The 15,383-nt window shown below is 48.3% G+C and overlaps 1 protein-coding gene across 3 annotated transcripts in view; it reads left to right on the forward strand.

The window, feature by feature from the left end:
- ELMOD3 (ELMO domain containing 3) overlaps positions 1-15,383 on the forward strand; it is a 63,412-nt gene that overhangs the window by 9,343 nt on the left and 38,686 nt on the right. For all 3 annotated transcript variants that reach the window (XM_073653758.1, XM_073653756.1, XM_073653757.1), the window contains 2 exons: positions 4,791-4,882; positions 11,785-11,908. In XM_073653758.1, coding sequence (XP_073509859.1) covers positions 4,791-4,882; positions 11,785-11,908 — 216 coding nt within the window. The remainder of the gene's footprint in view (positions 1-4,790; positions 4,883-11,784; positions 11,909-15,383) is intronic.

Below are 15,383 nucleotides of genomic sequence, written 5' to 3' on the forward strand. Positions count from 1 at the left end.
GAGAGTGACATACCGGCTCTGGATGGCTTATTCGCCATGCAATGCTGCTCTGGGAAATAAATATAAAACTCTGGAGCACCCTACACTATCTCCTCTGGCTAAAGTCTCAATTTGGCAACATTAATTGTTGTGTGTTGAGCCTGCAATGTCTGTGTCCTCTCCCTCCCTGTGCACATCCCCAGTCACTGTAAACTTGCACAGCTGCTGGCTGAGCTGTTCAAAGAACAGACAGAAATTCTCTCTACTCTGTGCTTTGAATGGACTGTAATAGGAAGTAAAGAGTTGGAGGTCACATTACCACATGTAACAGCTCGAGAACAAAGCAGAATTTTAACAGCAAGTAAATTATGAAGTATCTTTATTTCTAATAGGATTTACGATGCTGTAGTAATCTGTGTCTGGAAACCCCTTTAAATTTACATCTATAGCCAGATATAGTTTATAAAGATAAGTATCCCAAGTGGGTGATACGATCGTTCTGTGGCATAGAATATCATGTTATCAGCAGCACATCTGCTTACACTGGGCGAGGTGCTGTCGAGAACGATGATTTTTAAGTCATTTTAAAGATCATTGCATTCGACGAAGAAATATTTTGCTTGTCCACTGGATAATTGCCGACCTGTATAGATGAGCTGATAGTCGAGAACAAGCGTTCCTACAAATGCTCATTCCCTGATTATTGACTCAAATGGACCATATCTTTCAAGTACCAGCTAGGAAAGGTGGGTAATGTCCGTCCTTTCAACGAGACTTGCAACATGACTAAGGATAAATGCCAAGGCAGAAACTCATTTATAGACCTATGTTTCAGGGTGTTTGCACCTCATCAGTTTAGAGCAGAGTCTGGCTGCCTGAGTGTGACGCAATAAAAGGGGGAAAATACTGGATCTAATTAAAGAGACCAGCTGAATAAGGAGTTTTATAAGCCCCTATTTTATAGTCTTTATAGGATAGTCTTTAGAGGTCTTTTTAGAGGATAGTAGGATAATAGAAATCTTTAGAGGATAGTCTTTAGAGCAGAGGTCTCAAACACGCGGCCCGCAGGCTGCATGCGGCCCCTGAGGCTGCTTTATGTGGCCCGCAGGCACAGACCCCTTGACGATCCCGACCTGGTCCAGGAGGAGCCGCCGAGAGCAGCGCTGCATTGCCGCACATAGACCGGCTCTCTGCACCGCATTTCCAATGCCAGCCGCCGGCCAATCAGAGGCCAGCAGCTGATATCTGCGTTCCAGCGCAGCGGTGTATGACGTCACTGCCATGCGCAGATATCAGCTGCTGGCCTCTGATTGGTCCGTTCCTGGCATTGGAAATGCTGTGCAGAGAGCCGGTCTATGTGTGGCAATGCAGCGCTGCTCTCGGCGGCTCCTCCTGGACCAGGTCGGGATCGTCAAGGGGTTTGACTCTGTGGTGCCTGCGGGCCGCATGTGCAGAAAGGACGCCGAGAGAACGGAGGACAGGTGAGAATAATCTTTTTTTTTTCCTTTTTTATGTACATGAAGAACAGCACAGGGGACAATTCTATAAGATGGGGACCTGGATGGGGCGTTACTACCAGATGGGAGTCATTACTCCAAGACGAGGACCGGGATGGGGCACATTACTGCAAGATGGGGACCACCGGGATGGGGCATATTACTACAAGATGGGGACCACCAGGATGGGGCATATTACTACAAGATGGGGACCACCAGGATGGGGCATATTACTACAAGATGGGGACCACCAGGATGGGGCATATTACTACAAGATGGGGACCACCAGGATGGGGCATATTACTACAAGATGGGGACCACCAGGATGGGGCATATTACTACAAGATGGGGATCACCAGGATGGGGCACATTACTACAAGGTGGGGACCACCAGGATGGGGCATATTACTACAAGGTGGGAACCACCAGGATGGGACACATTAGTACAAGATGTTTGCCATTATTACTATATGGTGCTAATTGTAAAACAATATTACTGTATGTGGCCAGCTGAAGGAAACAAAATTGTAAAAATTAAAAAATAAAAATAAAGCATGAAAAAATATTTTGGTACTAAAAATGCTGTTTTATATATAAACTAAAGTAAACACAAAAATATGCACATTTATTATCACCACATCCGTAACAACCCAAGCTATAAAAAAATAAAATAAACACAGCAAAAATGTTCAGACGGTGTATACAAAAAAAAAATGGTATCACTAAAAATGTCACTTTGACCTGCAAAGAATGCTGCCCCCCAAATTCAAATTTTTTCCATGTGCGGCCCATATACCCAGCCGAGTTTGAGACCCCTGCTTTAGAGGATAGTCGTCTTTAGAGGTCTTTTTAGGAGATAGTAGAAGGATAGCATGATAATAGGAATCTTTAGAGGATAGTCTTTAGAAGCCTTTTTATAGTTTTTAGACTGGGTGCCCACGTAGCGTTTTTCAAGTGTTTATGCTGCGGAATTTCCGCAGCGGAAACGCTTGTAAAACACTAGGTAATCCGCACCCCATGGTCCCCAAGGGGATTCCGCATGTTCTATGCACATACTGCGGATTTTTCCGCAGCGTTTATGCTGCGTACAAAAATCCGCAGCATGTCATTTAATTTTGCGGAAGTGCAGCGGAACTCCCGCCATTGACTTGCATTGAGACGCACAGAAACCGCGACTGTACATTTTTACAAGCGGCTTCTATGCGTCTCTATGTGCGGATGGTACCCAGTTCTGGAGGAGAGGAGACTCTCATCCAGACCTGGGTACCATTGTACCTGTAAAAAAAGAATAAAATAACAAAGTTTATATTCACCTGTCCGGCGTCTTCTCTCTGAATGCCAGCAGCGCTGAAGGACCTTCGGTGACGTCACAGTCATGTGACCGCAGGCCCTTCACCGCTCTGTCTCGCGATATGCCGGCAGCCGGGAACCAGCCAGGAAGCAGCGCTGCAGCCACGCCGGGGCATCGGGGATGAGTATAGCTTTATTTGTTTTCATTTTTACGGTTCACACTGTATAAATCCATGCTGTTTGCTGTTTGCATGGATTTATACAGTGTGACCTAGTTGTCAAGCACTTTCCAAGTGATGCTATCGCCTGGAAAGTGCTTGTCAGTCCGCATGCGGAAACACATGTGAATCCGCATGTATCCTGCAGGAAAAACGCATGCACAATCTGCATGCGTTTTTTTCTGCCAGGGAGATGCAGAAATGCTGCAGAAATTTTCTGCTTCATTTCTGCATCATGGGCACATAGCCTTACGAGTCTTATAGGCTTTTATATTATAGGCTCCTATTTTCTACATGGGAGAATATAAACTATCTTGCCACTACATTATCCTATAGGGTAGCTGTTTCTCCTAGGTAGCATTTGCAAGATAGTTTATTTCATGCAGGGAGAGAGCTGATTTGCATACTTTTCTCCCATGGAACACTGGTCGTAAAAACACCATGCTCAGCTGGTCTTCTTAATAAGAGCCACTACTTTTCCGCCATGTTGCCTCAAGAGCATCGCACTCAGACAGCCAGACTGCTCTACACTGATGAGGGGCAAACACCCCGAGACAGCAGCCTGTGGAGGAGTTTCTGGCTTGGCATTTATTCCTGGTCATACTGCAGGGTCAGACTTTGACTTTATAGGGTAGCCCCCTTTCTTATGCGATACTTTATAGACATGGCCCATTAAGATGAGCCAAAAATCATGGACAAATGGACTTGTTCTATAATTATAAAATGTGTATATACGTCAGACCAGTCTTCGCCTATATGGGGTTATTGGTGATAGAGGTGTATGTAGGTTTGTTATGGATGTGTTACAGGTCACACATGTGTAGCTGAGACATCGGTTGTGTTGCTGATAGAAACCACTCTTGTACATTATTTTATGATGGCCTGCATTGCTGTTAGTGAAGGTGGCTTTAAAGAGTAACTAAACTTTTATGTATTTTTAATTTTTAACCTAGAAATGTAATTCCTATACTTTGTGTAAAAGAGTTAATTATGGTATTTTGCTGCCTTCATGCAGAAAATAGGTGCTAAAGTGTTCTCTGCCAAGTGCATTGATCTGTACACAATTTCTGGAGTACTGGTCTCCCAACTATGAATGCATGGGGAGCGTCCCCACAAGTGCCCCGAGACCCTGTGTAGGAGCGAGGTGCCCAGTGCGCGTGTGGGGAAAGCAGACAGTATGTGGCCTGGTGACAAGAGATACTGTAGCATGTTCTGCAGCTCTAGGGTCCTGGGTTCTAATCCCACCAAGGACAACATCAGCAAGGAGTTTGCATGTTCTCCCCGTGTTTGTGTGGGTTTCCTCCGGGTTCTCTGGTTTCCTCCCACACTACAAAGACCTACTGATAGGGAATCTAGATTGTGAGCCCCAATGGGGACAGCAATGATAATGAATGTAAAGCGATATGGAATATGTTGGCGCTACATATGCAAAATAATATTAATGTTCTCTTTTACAAGAGTGTATAGAGAAGAACAATGAGAGCGCTGTACAGACCCAGGTCTTGCAGTCCTCACACTGTGACTGCTATATAGAAAGAGACCGCATGCGCACTATGGAGACCCTGCTCCACCTGCACTTATAATTACGAGATGCGTCCTCCAGATATAGAGGACAGACCTATGCAGGTGATTAAGTACACTTTACTTCAGCTTCTAATTTCTGCATGAAAGCAGCAAGACACAGGGATTAAGCCGATTACAAAATGTCTAAAAATAAAAGATAAAGGTTGGGTTACTCTTTAAGCAGCGCTCACATTCTTCTCAGTAACTTCTCATAAATATCCCTATTTTCTGTGTCTCTATACAGGACTTCTGGGAGTTCTTCCAGGACAGACGCCTTTGATATCTTTCAATGAAGCCCTGCAATACTTCCAGACAGCAGACCTGTCCGAATACATGGTATGTGTAACGGGTCTGGGAGGCGGAACCTCTGAGCAACTTATACAAGGGGGCGGTCCTTGTAAGGAAGCGGGTGGCGACCAGGGAAGACAGGCAGGTAGTCACAGCAGGTGACCGCTACAGTCTCTGGGTAAACGGGCAGGAGGTCACAGCAAGTGACCGGGGCAGTCTCTGGGTGAACGGGCAGGAGGTCACGGCAAGTGACCGGGACAGTCTCTGGGTAAAGGGTAGGTGCGACCTGTGACGGCTGAGCCTCCAGGTAGGCTAGCAGGCAGATGGCAGATGTGTGCTCCCAGGTGAGCAGGCGAGAGTCTCTGGATAAGAAGGTGGTCACAGCATGTGACGGCGGAGCCTCCAGGTAGGCTAACAGGCAGGTAGCAGATGAGCGCTCCCAGGTGAGCGGGCAAGAGTCTCTGGACTGGCAGGTGGTCACAGCACGTGACGGCGGAGCCTCCAGGTAGGCTAGCAGACAGGTAGCAGATGAGCGCTCCCAGGTGAGCGGGCAAGCTGGTCCATAGACAGACTGACAGGTGTCGGAAGGCAGACCGTCGGACCTCAGGCTAGCAAGCAGGTAAGCGGATAACAGGCAGGAATCAGACAGCAATCTGGCAGGAAACTGGCAGGTAACTGGAAACGGGACCTGAGGGCTGAAGCAGAGTAGTGAACAGTGCAACAACATTGCTCGGGCACCTCCATTTTGGAGGAGGTGCCTTATATATGGTGAAGTCCTCCGGCCATTGGCCGGGGACTCCTTAGGACGGCGCGCGCGGCCCCTTTAAGAGGGGGGGAGCGCGCGCGCGCGTGCTCCCTAAGCACCGTGGCCGGGAAGGAGCGCGCGCTGCCAGCAGAGCGGGAGGAGGACGCCGGGCTCGGAGCGGAGAGGTGAGGGGAACAGCGTCCCTGCCTAGCAGAGGGCAGGGATGCCGACGCTACAGTACCCCCCCCTTTAGGCCCCCCCCTTTTTTAGGCCAGACAGAAATTTAGCAAGGATGAGAGGGGCATGGATGTTCTCCCGGGGCTCCCACGTTCTCTCTTCAGGACCAAACCCCTTCCAATCTACTAGAAAAAAGGTCTTTCCTCTTACCCTTTTTGTGGCCAGAATGTTCTCTACCTCAAACTCGTTTTCAGCGGAAAACCGGAGCAGGAGGCGTACCTGTAGACTTGGAAAAAGAGTTAAGTACCACGGGTTTGAGGAGAGATACATGGAAGGAGTTAGGGATCCGCAAGTTGGCCGGGAGTTTCAATTTATAGGCCACTGGGTTGATCTGTTTGATGACCTCCAGAGGACCGATGAACCGAGGCCCTAACTGATAGGAAGGAATCTTGAGCCGGACATACTTGGACGAGAGCCAGACCTTATCCCCTGGACGGAATTGAGGAGGATCCAGACGTTTTTTGTCAGCATGTCTTTTCATACGCTCGGACGACTGAAGGAGTGCGGACCGGGTACTCTCCCACAAGGAGGAAAATTTGTTAACAAGAGACTCCGCAGCCGGATTATCCACCGAGGTGGAGACGGGAAATGGGATCCGAGGATGCTGACCGAAGACTACAAAAAACGGGGATTTGGAGGAAGATTCACTCTCGTGATTGTTGTAAGAGAATTCGGCCCATGGCAGGAGATCCACCCAGTCAGAATGGTGGGCATTAACGAAGTGCCGGAGGTAACTGGTCAGGATCTGATTGATCCGCTCCACTTGACCATTAGACTGTGGGTGGTAAGCGGAGGAGAAGTCCAGGGTGACGTCTAGCAATTTACAAGTGGCTCTCCAGAAACGTGAGGTGAACTGTACCCCACGATCCGACACGATATGGAGGGGCAGGCCATGAAGACGGAAGATGTGGCGGATAAAGTCTTTAGCCAGCTCGGGTGCAGACGGAAGGCCTGGCAGGGGAATAAAGTGAGCCATCTTGGAAAAGCTGTCAGCGACCACCCAAATGACCGTACAACCGGCAGAGACGGGGAGATCAGTTATGAAGTCCATAGCAATATGCTGCCAGGGAGCAGCAGGCACAGGAAGCGGAAGGAGGCGACCGGCTGGCAGGTGTCTCGGGACTTTGTTGCGGGCGCAGGACACACAGGCAGAAACAAAGTCTATTACGTCCTTGTGCAGGGTAGGCCACCAGTAGTGCCGGGTAATAAGCTGGAGGGTCTTTTTCTGACCGGCGTGGCCAGCTAGTTTAGACGAATGGCACCAGTGTAGGATCTTCTCCCGATCAGGTACTGAAACAAACGTCTTACCGGGAGGGAGACGATTTAGACTCACGGGAGCCACTTGCATTACTCTGGCGGGATCGATGATATGTTTGGGTTCTTCCTCGAGATCGGACACCAGAAAGGATCGGGACAAGGCGTCTGCTTTGATGTTTTTGTCAGCCGGGCGAAAATGAAGAACAAAATCAAAGCGAGCAAAAAACAAGGACCACCGGGCTTGGCGCGGGTTAAGTCTCTGGGCATGCTGGAGGTAAGCCAAGTTCTTGTGGTCAGTGTAGATTATTACCGGGTGAAGAGCCCCCTCGAGCAGGTAACGCCACTCCTCCAATGCCAGCTTGATGGCCAATAACTCTCGGTCTCCTATGGAATAGTTGCGCTCAGAAGAGGAGAAGAGTTTGGAGAAGAAGCCACAAGTTACCATTCTCCCGGAAGACGATTTTTGGGTAAGTACCGCTCCGGCTCCAGAGGAGGAGGCGTCAACTTCCAGGAAGAACTGCTTGTTGCCGTCCGGGCGATGCAGCACCGGGGCGGAAGAGAAGGCCTGTTTTAAGGAAAGAAAGGCCTCCTCTGCTTCGGGCGGCCACTCTCTGGGATTAGTGCCCTTACGGGTGAGCGCGGAAATTGGGGCAGTCCGGGAAGAGAAGTGCGGTATGAAGAGGCGGTAGTAGTTGGCGAAGCCCAAGAACCGCTGAATAGCCTTCAACCCCTCCGGTCGAGGCCATTTCTCGATGGCAGACAGTTTCTCTGGATCCATTCGAAGGCCGGTCTGAGAAATAATGTAGCCCAAAAACGGAAGCGAGGTCTGCTCAAAGAGGCACTTCTCATATTTAGCGAAGAGGTGATTCTGCCTGAGCCTGAGCAGGACCTGACGAACATCCCTCCGGTGAGTCTGGAGATCCGGAGAGAAGACCAAGATGTCGTCCAGGTACACCACTACGCAGGAGTAGAGAAGGTCCCGGAAGATGTCATTGACCAACTCTTGAAAGATGGCAGGAGCATTACAGAGACCAAAGGGCATTACCAGATATTCATAGTGGCCGTCCCGGGTGTTGAATGCAATCTTCCATTCATCCCCCTGACGGATACGGACCAGGTTGTACGCCCCACGGAGGTCCAGTTTGGTGAAGATTCTAGCCCCCCTCAGACGATCAAATAACTCCGGAATGAGCGGAAGGGGGTACTTATTCTTCACCGTGATCTGGTTAAGGCCTCTATAGTCTATACAGGGACGGAGAGAGCCGTTCTTCTTTTTAACGAAAAAGAAGCCTGCTCCCGCCGGGGAGGTAGATTTCCGGATGAATCCCCGGGCCAGATTCTCCTCAATATATTCGGACATCGACCGGGTCTCAGCAGCGGACAATGGGTAAATACGCCCACGAGGAGGCGTAGTACCGGGTAACAGGTCGATAGGACAGTCGTATGGTCTATGAGGGGGTAATGTCTCTGCCTCCTTTTTATTAAAGACATCAGCAAATGACCAATAAGGAATCGGAAGTCCAGGTAGATTAGTTGGGGTAGGAGAAGGACGGACGGGATGAACGGGAACCAAACAAGTCTTATGGCAGTCCTGTCCCCAACGAAGGACTTCTCCGGTCTTCCAGTCAAGCACGGGTGCATGTCTCTGGAGCCAAGGTAGGCCTAGTAAGAGGGCGTGAGAGAGTCCAGGCAGAACATGAAAAGAGATGCTCTCAGAATGCAGCATTCCCACCTGCAGAGTAATGGATTCGGTGATGAGTTGGATGGGACGTGGTAAGAGGCCCCCATCCACGGCAGCGACAGATAAGGGTACAGCCAGAGGTTTGGTGGGAATGCGGTGTTTTTCTACCAGGGACTGTGAAATAAGATTCCCGGCTGCTCCAGAGTCAAGTTGGGCTAGTTCGAAAAAACTGTTCTCCCCGCAGATAATTGAGACTGACAGCAGCAGAGATGGAGAGGATTTATTCTTGTCTAGGTCGACCTCTCTGAGCGAACCTAGACACAGGCGTTTCCCGACCTCTCCGGGCAGGTACGGATCCGGTGCTCCTTGCTGCCACAGTAGAAGCAGCTCCCCTCGGCACGGCGTAAGTCCTGACGGGTTTTGACCATCTTGGTCTGGTCGACCTGCATAGGCTCAGGAGAGTGTACCTGGGGAGAAACGGAGAGAGTGACGGGTTTCTGGAAGGTAGGAGCTAGACGTGGAAACCTCCTCTCACGGGTGACCTCTTTGGCACGCTCCTGGAACCGTAGGTCAATCCGGGTGGCAAGAGTTATTAAGTCATCGAGAGTGGTAGGAATGTCTCGACCGGCAAGTTCATCTTTAATACGGCCGGACAGACCCTCCCAGAAGACAGATACCAGAGCGTCGTTATCCCAGGCCAGCTCCGAGGCAAGGGTGCGGAACCGTATGGCATATTGGCCCACGGTGAGACTTCCCTGACGGAGGCGTAGCAGAGACGATGCGGATGAGGTCTTCCGTCCGGGTTCGTCGAAGACTTTCCGGAAAGCCGTGAGAAAGGCAAGCAAGTCGGACACCAGGGGGTCTCCTCTCTCCCATAGAGGATTTAGCCAAGCCAGTGCCTCCCCCGTGAGATGGGACATGATGAAGGCTACTTTGGCCCGGTCGGAGTTAAACTGGTGGGACAGGAGTTCAAAGTGCAGGGTGCACTGGTTTATGAAGCCCCGAGCCAGAGCGGAGTCGCCTCCGAAGCGAGGAGGTGCAGAAAGCCGGGGTCCGGAGCAGGATACCATGGTATTGGTGGGCAGCGGAGCTGCCGGGTTGCGAGTCAAGACACTAGCGGTGGTTGCTGGTGGAGCAGTCAGAGTGTCCAGGCGAGAATTGACATTCCGCAGGTGACTCAGGATGGACTCCTGTTGGGACCTCTGACGGGACAGTTCATGACAAAGGTCCGAGAGCGAGGGAGCTTGGGTGCCACCGGGTTCCATGGCCCGAGCAAACTGTAACGGGTCTGGGAGGCGGAACCTCTGAGCAACTTATACAAGGGGGCTGTCCTTGTAAGGAAGCGGGTGGCGACCAGGGAAGACAGGCAGGTAGTCACAGCAGGTGACCGGGACAGTCTCTGGGTGAACGGGCAGGAGGTCACAGCAAGTGACCGGGACAGTCTCTGGGTGAACGGGCAGGAGGTCACGGCAAGTGACCGGGACAGTCTCTGGGTAAAGGGTAGGTACGACCTGTGACGGCTGAGCCTCCAGGTAGGCTAGCAGGCAGATGTGTGCTCCCAGGTGAGCAGGCGAGAGTCTCTGGATAAGCAGGTGGTCACAGCATGTGACGGCGGAGCCTCCAGGTAGGCTAGCAGGCAGATGGCAGATGTGTGCTCCCAGGTGAGCAGGCGAGTCTCTGGATAAGCAGGTGGTCACAGCATGTGACGGCGGAGCCTCCAGGTAGGTTAACAGGCAGGTAGCAGATGAGCACTCCCAGGTGAGCGGGCAAGAGTCTCTGGACTGGCAGGTGGTCACAGCACGTGACGGCGGAGCTTCCAGGTAGGCTAGCAGACAGGTAGCAGATGAGCGCTCCCAGGTGAGCGGGCAAGCTGGTCCATAGACAGACTGACAGGTGTCGGAAGGCAGACCGTCGGACCTCAGGCTAGCAAGCAGGTAAGCGGATAACAGGCAGGAATCAGACAGCAATCTGGCAGGAAACTGGCAGGTAACTGGAAACGGGACCTGAGGGCTGAAGCAGAGTAGTGAACAGTGCAACAACATTGCTCGGGCACCTCCATTTTGGAGGAGGTGCCTTATATATGGTGAAGTCCTCCGGCCATTGGCCGGGGACTCCTTAGGACGGCACGCGCGGCCCCTTTAAGAGTGGGGGAGCGCGCCCGCTCCCTAAGCACCGTGGCCGGGAAGGAGCGCGCGCTGCCAGCAGAGTCTGAGGAGGACGCCGGGCTCGGAGCGGAGAGGTGAGGGGAACAGCGTCCCTGCCTAGCAGAGGGCAGGGATGCCGACGCTACAGTATGGAGACGGCTGCAATGCACAAGTGGGCAGATAAATGTGAAATATAATTTTCCATAGGGAGAAATCCACATATATGTATACTTTGACAGCGCGTAGATTTGCAAAACTAGCAGTGAAGCCCTTGTCCTGGCCTCGTATTCCTATGTGATATAGACCCCGGACAAGGCAACCTGGATTGCTTTCCTCCATGTTCATAGAATGTTAGAGTTGGAGGGGACCTCCGCGGTCATCGTGTCCAACCCCCTGTTCAATGCAGGATTCACTAAACCATCTCAGACAGATGTCTGTCCAGCCTCTGTGTGAAGACTTCCATTGAAGGAGAACTCACCACCTCTCGTGGCCGCCTGTTCCTCTCATTAATCACCCTCACTATCAGAAAGTATCTTCTAATATCTAATCTGTATCTTCTCCCTTTCAGTTTCATCCCATTGCTTCTTGTGTTTCCATGTGCAAATGAGAATAAGGATAATCCCTCTACACTGTCTGTGACAGCCCTTCAGATATTTGTAGACAGCTATTAAGTCTCCTCTGTCTTCTTTTTTGCAAGCTAAACATTCCCAAATCTTTTAACCGTTCTTCGTAGGACATAGTTTGCAGACCGGTCAACATCCTGGTAGCTTTTCCCTGAACTTGCTCATGTTCATTTAGTCTTGCCAGCAACCTGAGAGTCTTGGCAGTCGGTTCCCCGACATCTACCATCTTTCTCCCTCATTCTGTGTATACTTTCTATTCCCAGAAAAAGATCCAGCCCACTGTGCGGCGCTCAGGGTTGTCTGCAGTCAGTCACTTACTTTTTGGACCCCCTCGACTCCATCGAGATCTTCATGCAGAGAGGGACTTGGTGCTGACAGTTGCACAGTGTAAGTATATAATATTTAATTACCCCTTATGGCAGCACATTATGTACATGGTGGACAGGAAGACTGGAGGTTAATGACATGGCGGTAATTTGATAAGCTGAAAATTGCTAGTATTTACCTTGGGTGTGAATATCTGGCAGTGATCTATGACAACCAGACTATTTTATAGTGGAGCTGTCACCTAATACGCTGCCATATGTAATCTATAGTGACATGATCCGCTGGAGGCAGCCATACATTACATATGGCAGCTTATTAGGTGACAGATCCACTATAAAATAGTCTGGTTGTCATAGATCACTGCCAGATATTCACACCCAAGGATACTCGTGTCGATCAGCTGAATGATGCTCCAGCTTCGCATTATGAACCAGTCTCATTTAAGCCTTAACCACTTCGCACCAGAGCCTGTTTTTGCCTTCGTGACCGGGCCAATTTTTTCAATTCTGACCACTGTCACTTTATGAAGTAATTACCCTGGAACGCTTCAACGTATTCCCCTGATTCTCAGATTGTTTTTTCATGACATATTGTACTTCATGTTAGTGGTAAAATTTCTTCCATATAACTTGCGTTTATTTGTGAAAAAATCGGAAATTTGGTGAAAATGTTGAAAATTTTGCAATTTTCAAACTTTGAATTTTCTTGCCCTTAAATCAGAGAGATATGTCACACAAAATAGTTAATAAATAACATTTCCCACATGTCTACTTTACATCAGCACAATTTTGGAACCAAAATTTTTTTTTGTTATGGAGCTATAAGGGTTAAAATTTGACCAGCGATTTCTCATTTTTCCAGCAAAATTTACAAAAACATTTTTTTAGGGACCACATCTTATTTGAAGTCACTTTGAGGGGTCTTTATGACAGAAAATACCCAAAAGTGACACCATTCTAAAAACTGCACCCCTCAAGGTGCTCAAAACCACATTCAAGAACTTTATCAACCCTTCAGGTGCTTCACAGGAATTTTTGGAATGTGGAAGAAAAAAATTAACATTTAACTTTTTTCACAAAAATGTTACTTTAGACCCAATTTTTTTTATTTTCACAGGGGTAACAGGAAAAAATGGACCCCAAATTTTTTTGTGCAATTTCTCTTGAGCGTGCTGATACCCCATATGTGAGGGAAAACCACTGTTTGGGCGCACTGCAGGGTTCGGAAGGGAAGGAGCGCCATTAGACTTTTTGAATGTAAAATTTGTCTGAATAATTAACAGACGCCATGTTGCGTTTGGAGAGCTCCTGATGTGCCTAAACAGTGGAAACCCCCCACAAGTGACACCATTTTGGAAACTAGACCCCTCAGGGAACTTATCTAGATGTGTGGTGAGCACCTTGAACCCCAAGGTGCTTCACAGAAGATTATAATATTGAGCTATAAAAATAAAATTTTCACATTTTTCCCACAGAACCGTTTTTCATCCCTTAATTTTGCATTATCATAAGGGTAACAGGAGAAATTGCACCATGAAATTTGTTGTGCAATTTCTCCTGAACACGCCAATACCCCATATGTGGAGGCAAATTACTGTTTGGGCGCATGGCAGGGTTTGAAAGGGAAGGAGCGCCATTTGACTTTTTGAATGTAAAATTTGTTTGAATAATTAGCAGACGCCATGTCGCATTTGGGGAGCCCCTAATGTGCCTAAACAGTGGAAACCCCCCACAAGTGCCACCATTTTGGAAACTAGACCCCTTAGGGAACTTCTCTAGATGTGTGGTGAGCACCTTGCACCCCCAACTGCTTCACAGAAGTTTATAATATTGAGCCGTAAAAATAAAATTTTCACATTTTTCCCACAAAAAATGTATTTCATTCCCTAATTTTGCATTATCATAAGGGCAACAGGAGAAATTGCACCATGAAATTTGTTGTACAATTTCTCCTGAGTACGCCGATACCCCATATGTGGGGGAAAACCACTGCTTTGGTGTACGGCAGGGTTCGGAAGAGAAAGGACCGCTATGTTGGCTGGGATAGGTTGCAGACACCATGTCACATTTGAAGAGTCGCTGACATGCCGAAACAGCAGAAACCCCCACAAGTGACCCCATTTTGTAAACTACACCTCTCAAGGAATTCATCTAGGGAAGTAGTGAGCATTTTTTAATTTATACCATTGGGCAGTGAAGAAAACATAATTATATTTTTACCACAAAAAAATGTTTTACCCTCAGATTTTACATTTTCACACAGGGCAATGGGTAAAAATGGTGCCGAAATGTGTCACACAATTTCGTCTAAAAGTGTCAATACCCAATATATGTGGCTGTATCGTACCACTTAGCCATACGGCGAGATCTGGGGGGGACGGAGCGCTATTTGACAATTGGAGAACAAATTATTGTAGAATAGGCATTTGGATTTGGGAGCGCAAAATTTTCTGAATTTCTTTTGGGGTTCAAGGGCCATTTTGCTTTTCCAGAGCCTTTCTGCTACCAGTAACTTGGAAGTCCCTTATATTTTTAACAGATGATGGACCTGAGTGGGGACTAGCTTTTTTTGAGGACTGAGTTGAAGCTTTTATTGGGAACATTTTACGTAACATTTATCCGGCGCTCTAGGCTGAGCACTTACATCGGGGTTTCCATCTAAATTTCCAAGTGATGTAATTCAGATGAAACCCCTGCAGGATCCATTCACTGTAATGAGGCAGCAGAGTTACTCTGGACTCCGTCTGGCCTCTGTTTAGCGGTGTCCTTTTTTTCAGAAGTGCACAAAACTGTGGCCAACCGCACTTTTATGCACGCCTAAAACAAATGACACCGTGGGATCCCAGGCTAGACGGCATCCACAGTGGCCTATATCTGCCTCATTACAGCGAATCTTCCGTTATGGGTTCCGGCTGAATCACGTATTTCAGAGATTTACATGGAAACTCTGGTGTAAGTGCTCAGCGCAGAGCGCAGGATAAATGTGAGCAGAGCCTTACTGGGATCTTTGGGAGACATAATAAACAAATCAGTAGCAGGTGAAGAATTGGTTTTATTTATTTTTTACACTGTTCATCGTGTGGTATAACTGATTAGATTACTTTATTCTTCGGGTCGGTGCGATTACAGAGATACCAGATTTATATTGGGTTTTTATGACTGACAGCTGTCACACACTAAAAGACGCTTTTTTTTCCAAAATCTAGTTTTTGCATCACCATATTTTGAGAGCTATAATTTTTCCATATTTCGGCCGACCGAGTCATGTGATGACTTGTTTTTTGCGAGACGAGTTGACATTTTTATTGGTACCATTTTTGGGGACGTGACATTTTTTAATCGCTTTCTATTCCGTTTTTTGGGAGGTAAAATTAACAAAAACAAACAATTCAGGAATTGTTTTTTGAGGTTTTTTTTATGCCGTTCTGCGTGTGGTAAAAGTGATCAGGCAGCGTTATTCTTCGGGTCAGTACGTTTACAGCGATACTACACTTACTGTATTTTTTTAATGTTTTGGCGCTTTTACACAATAAAAC

This window comes from Phyllobates terribilis, unplaced genomic scaffold (genome assembly GCF_046119375.1).
Source record: "Phyllobates terribilis strain yellow unplaced genomic scaffold, ASM4611937v1 Scaffold_11__3_contigs__length_659146591, whole genome shotgun sequence".
NCBI classification, from domain to species: domain Eukaryota; kingdom Metazoa; phylum Chordata; class Amphibia; order Anura; family Dendrobatidae; genus Phyllobates; species Phyllobates terribilis.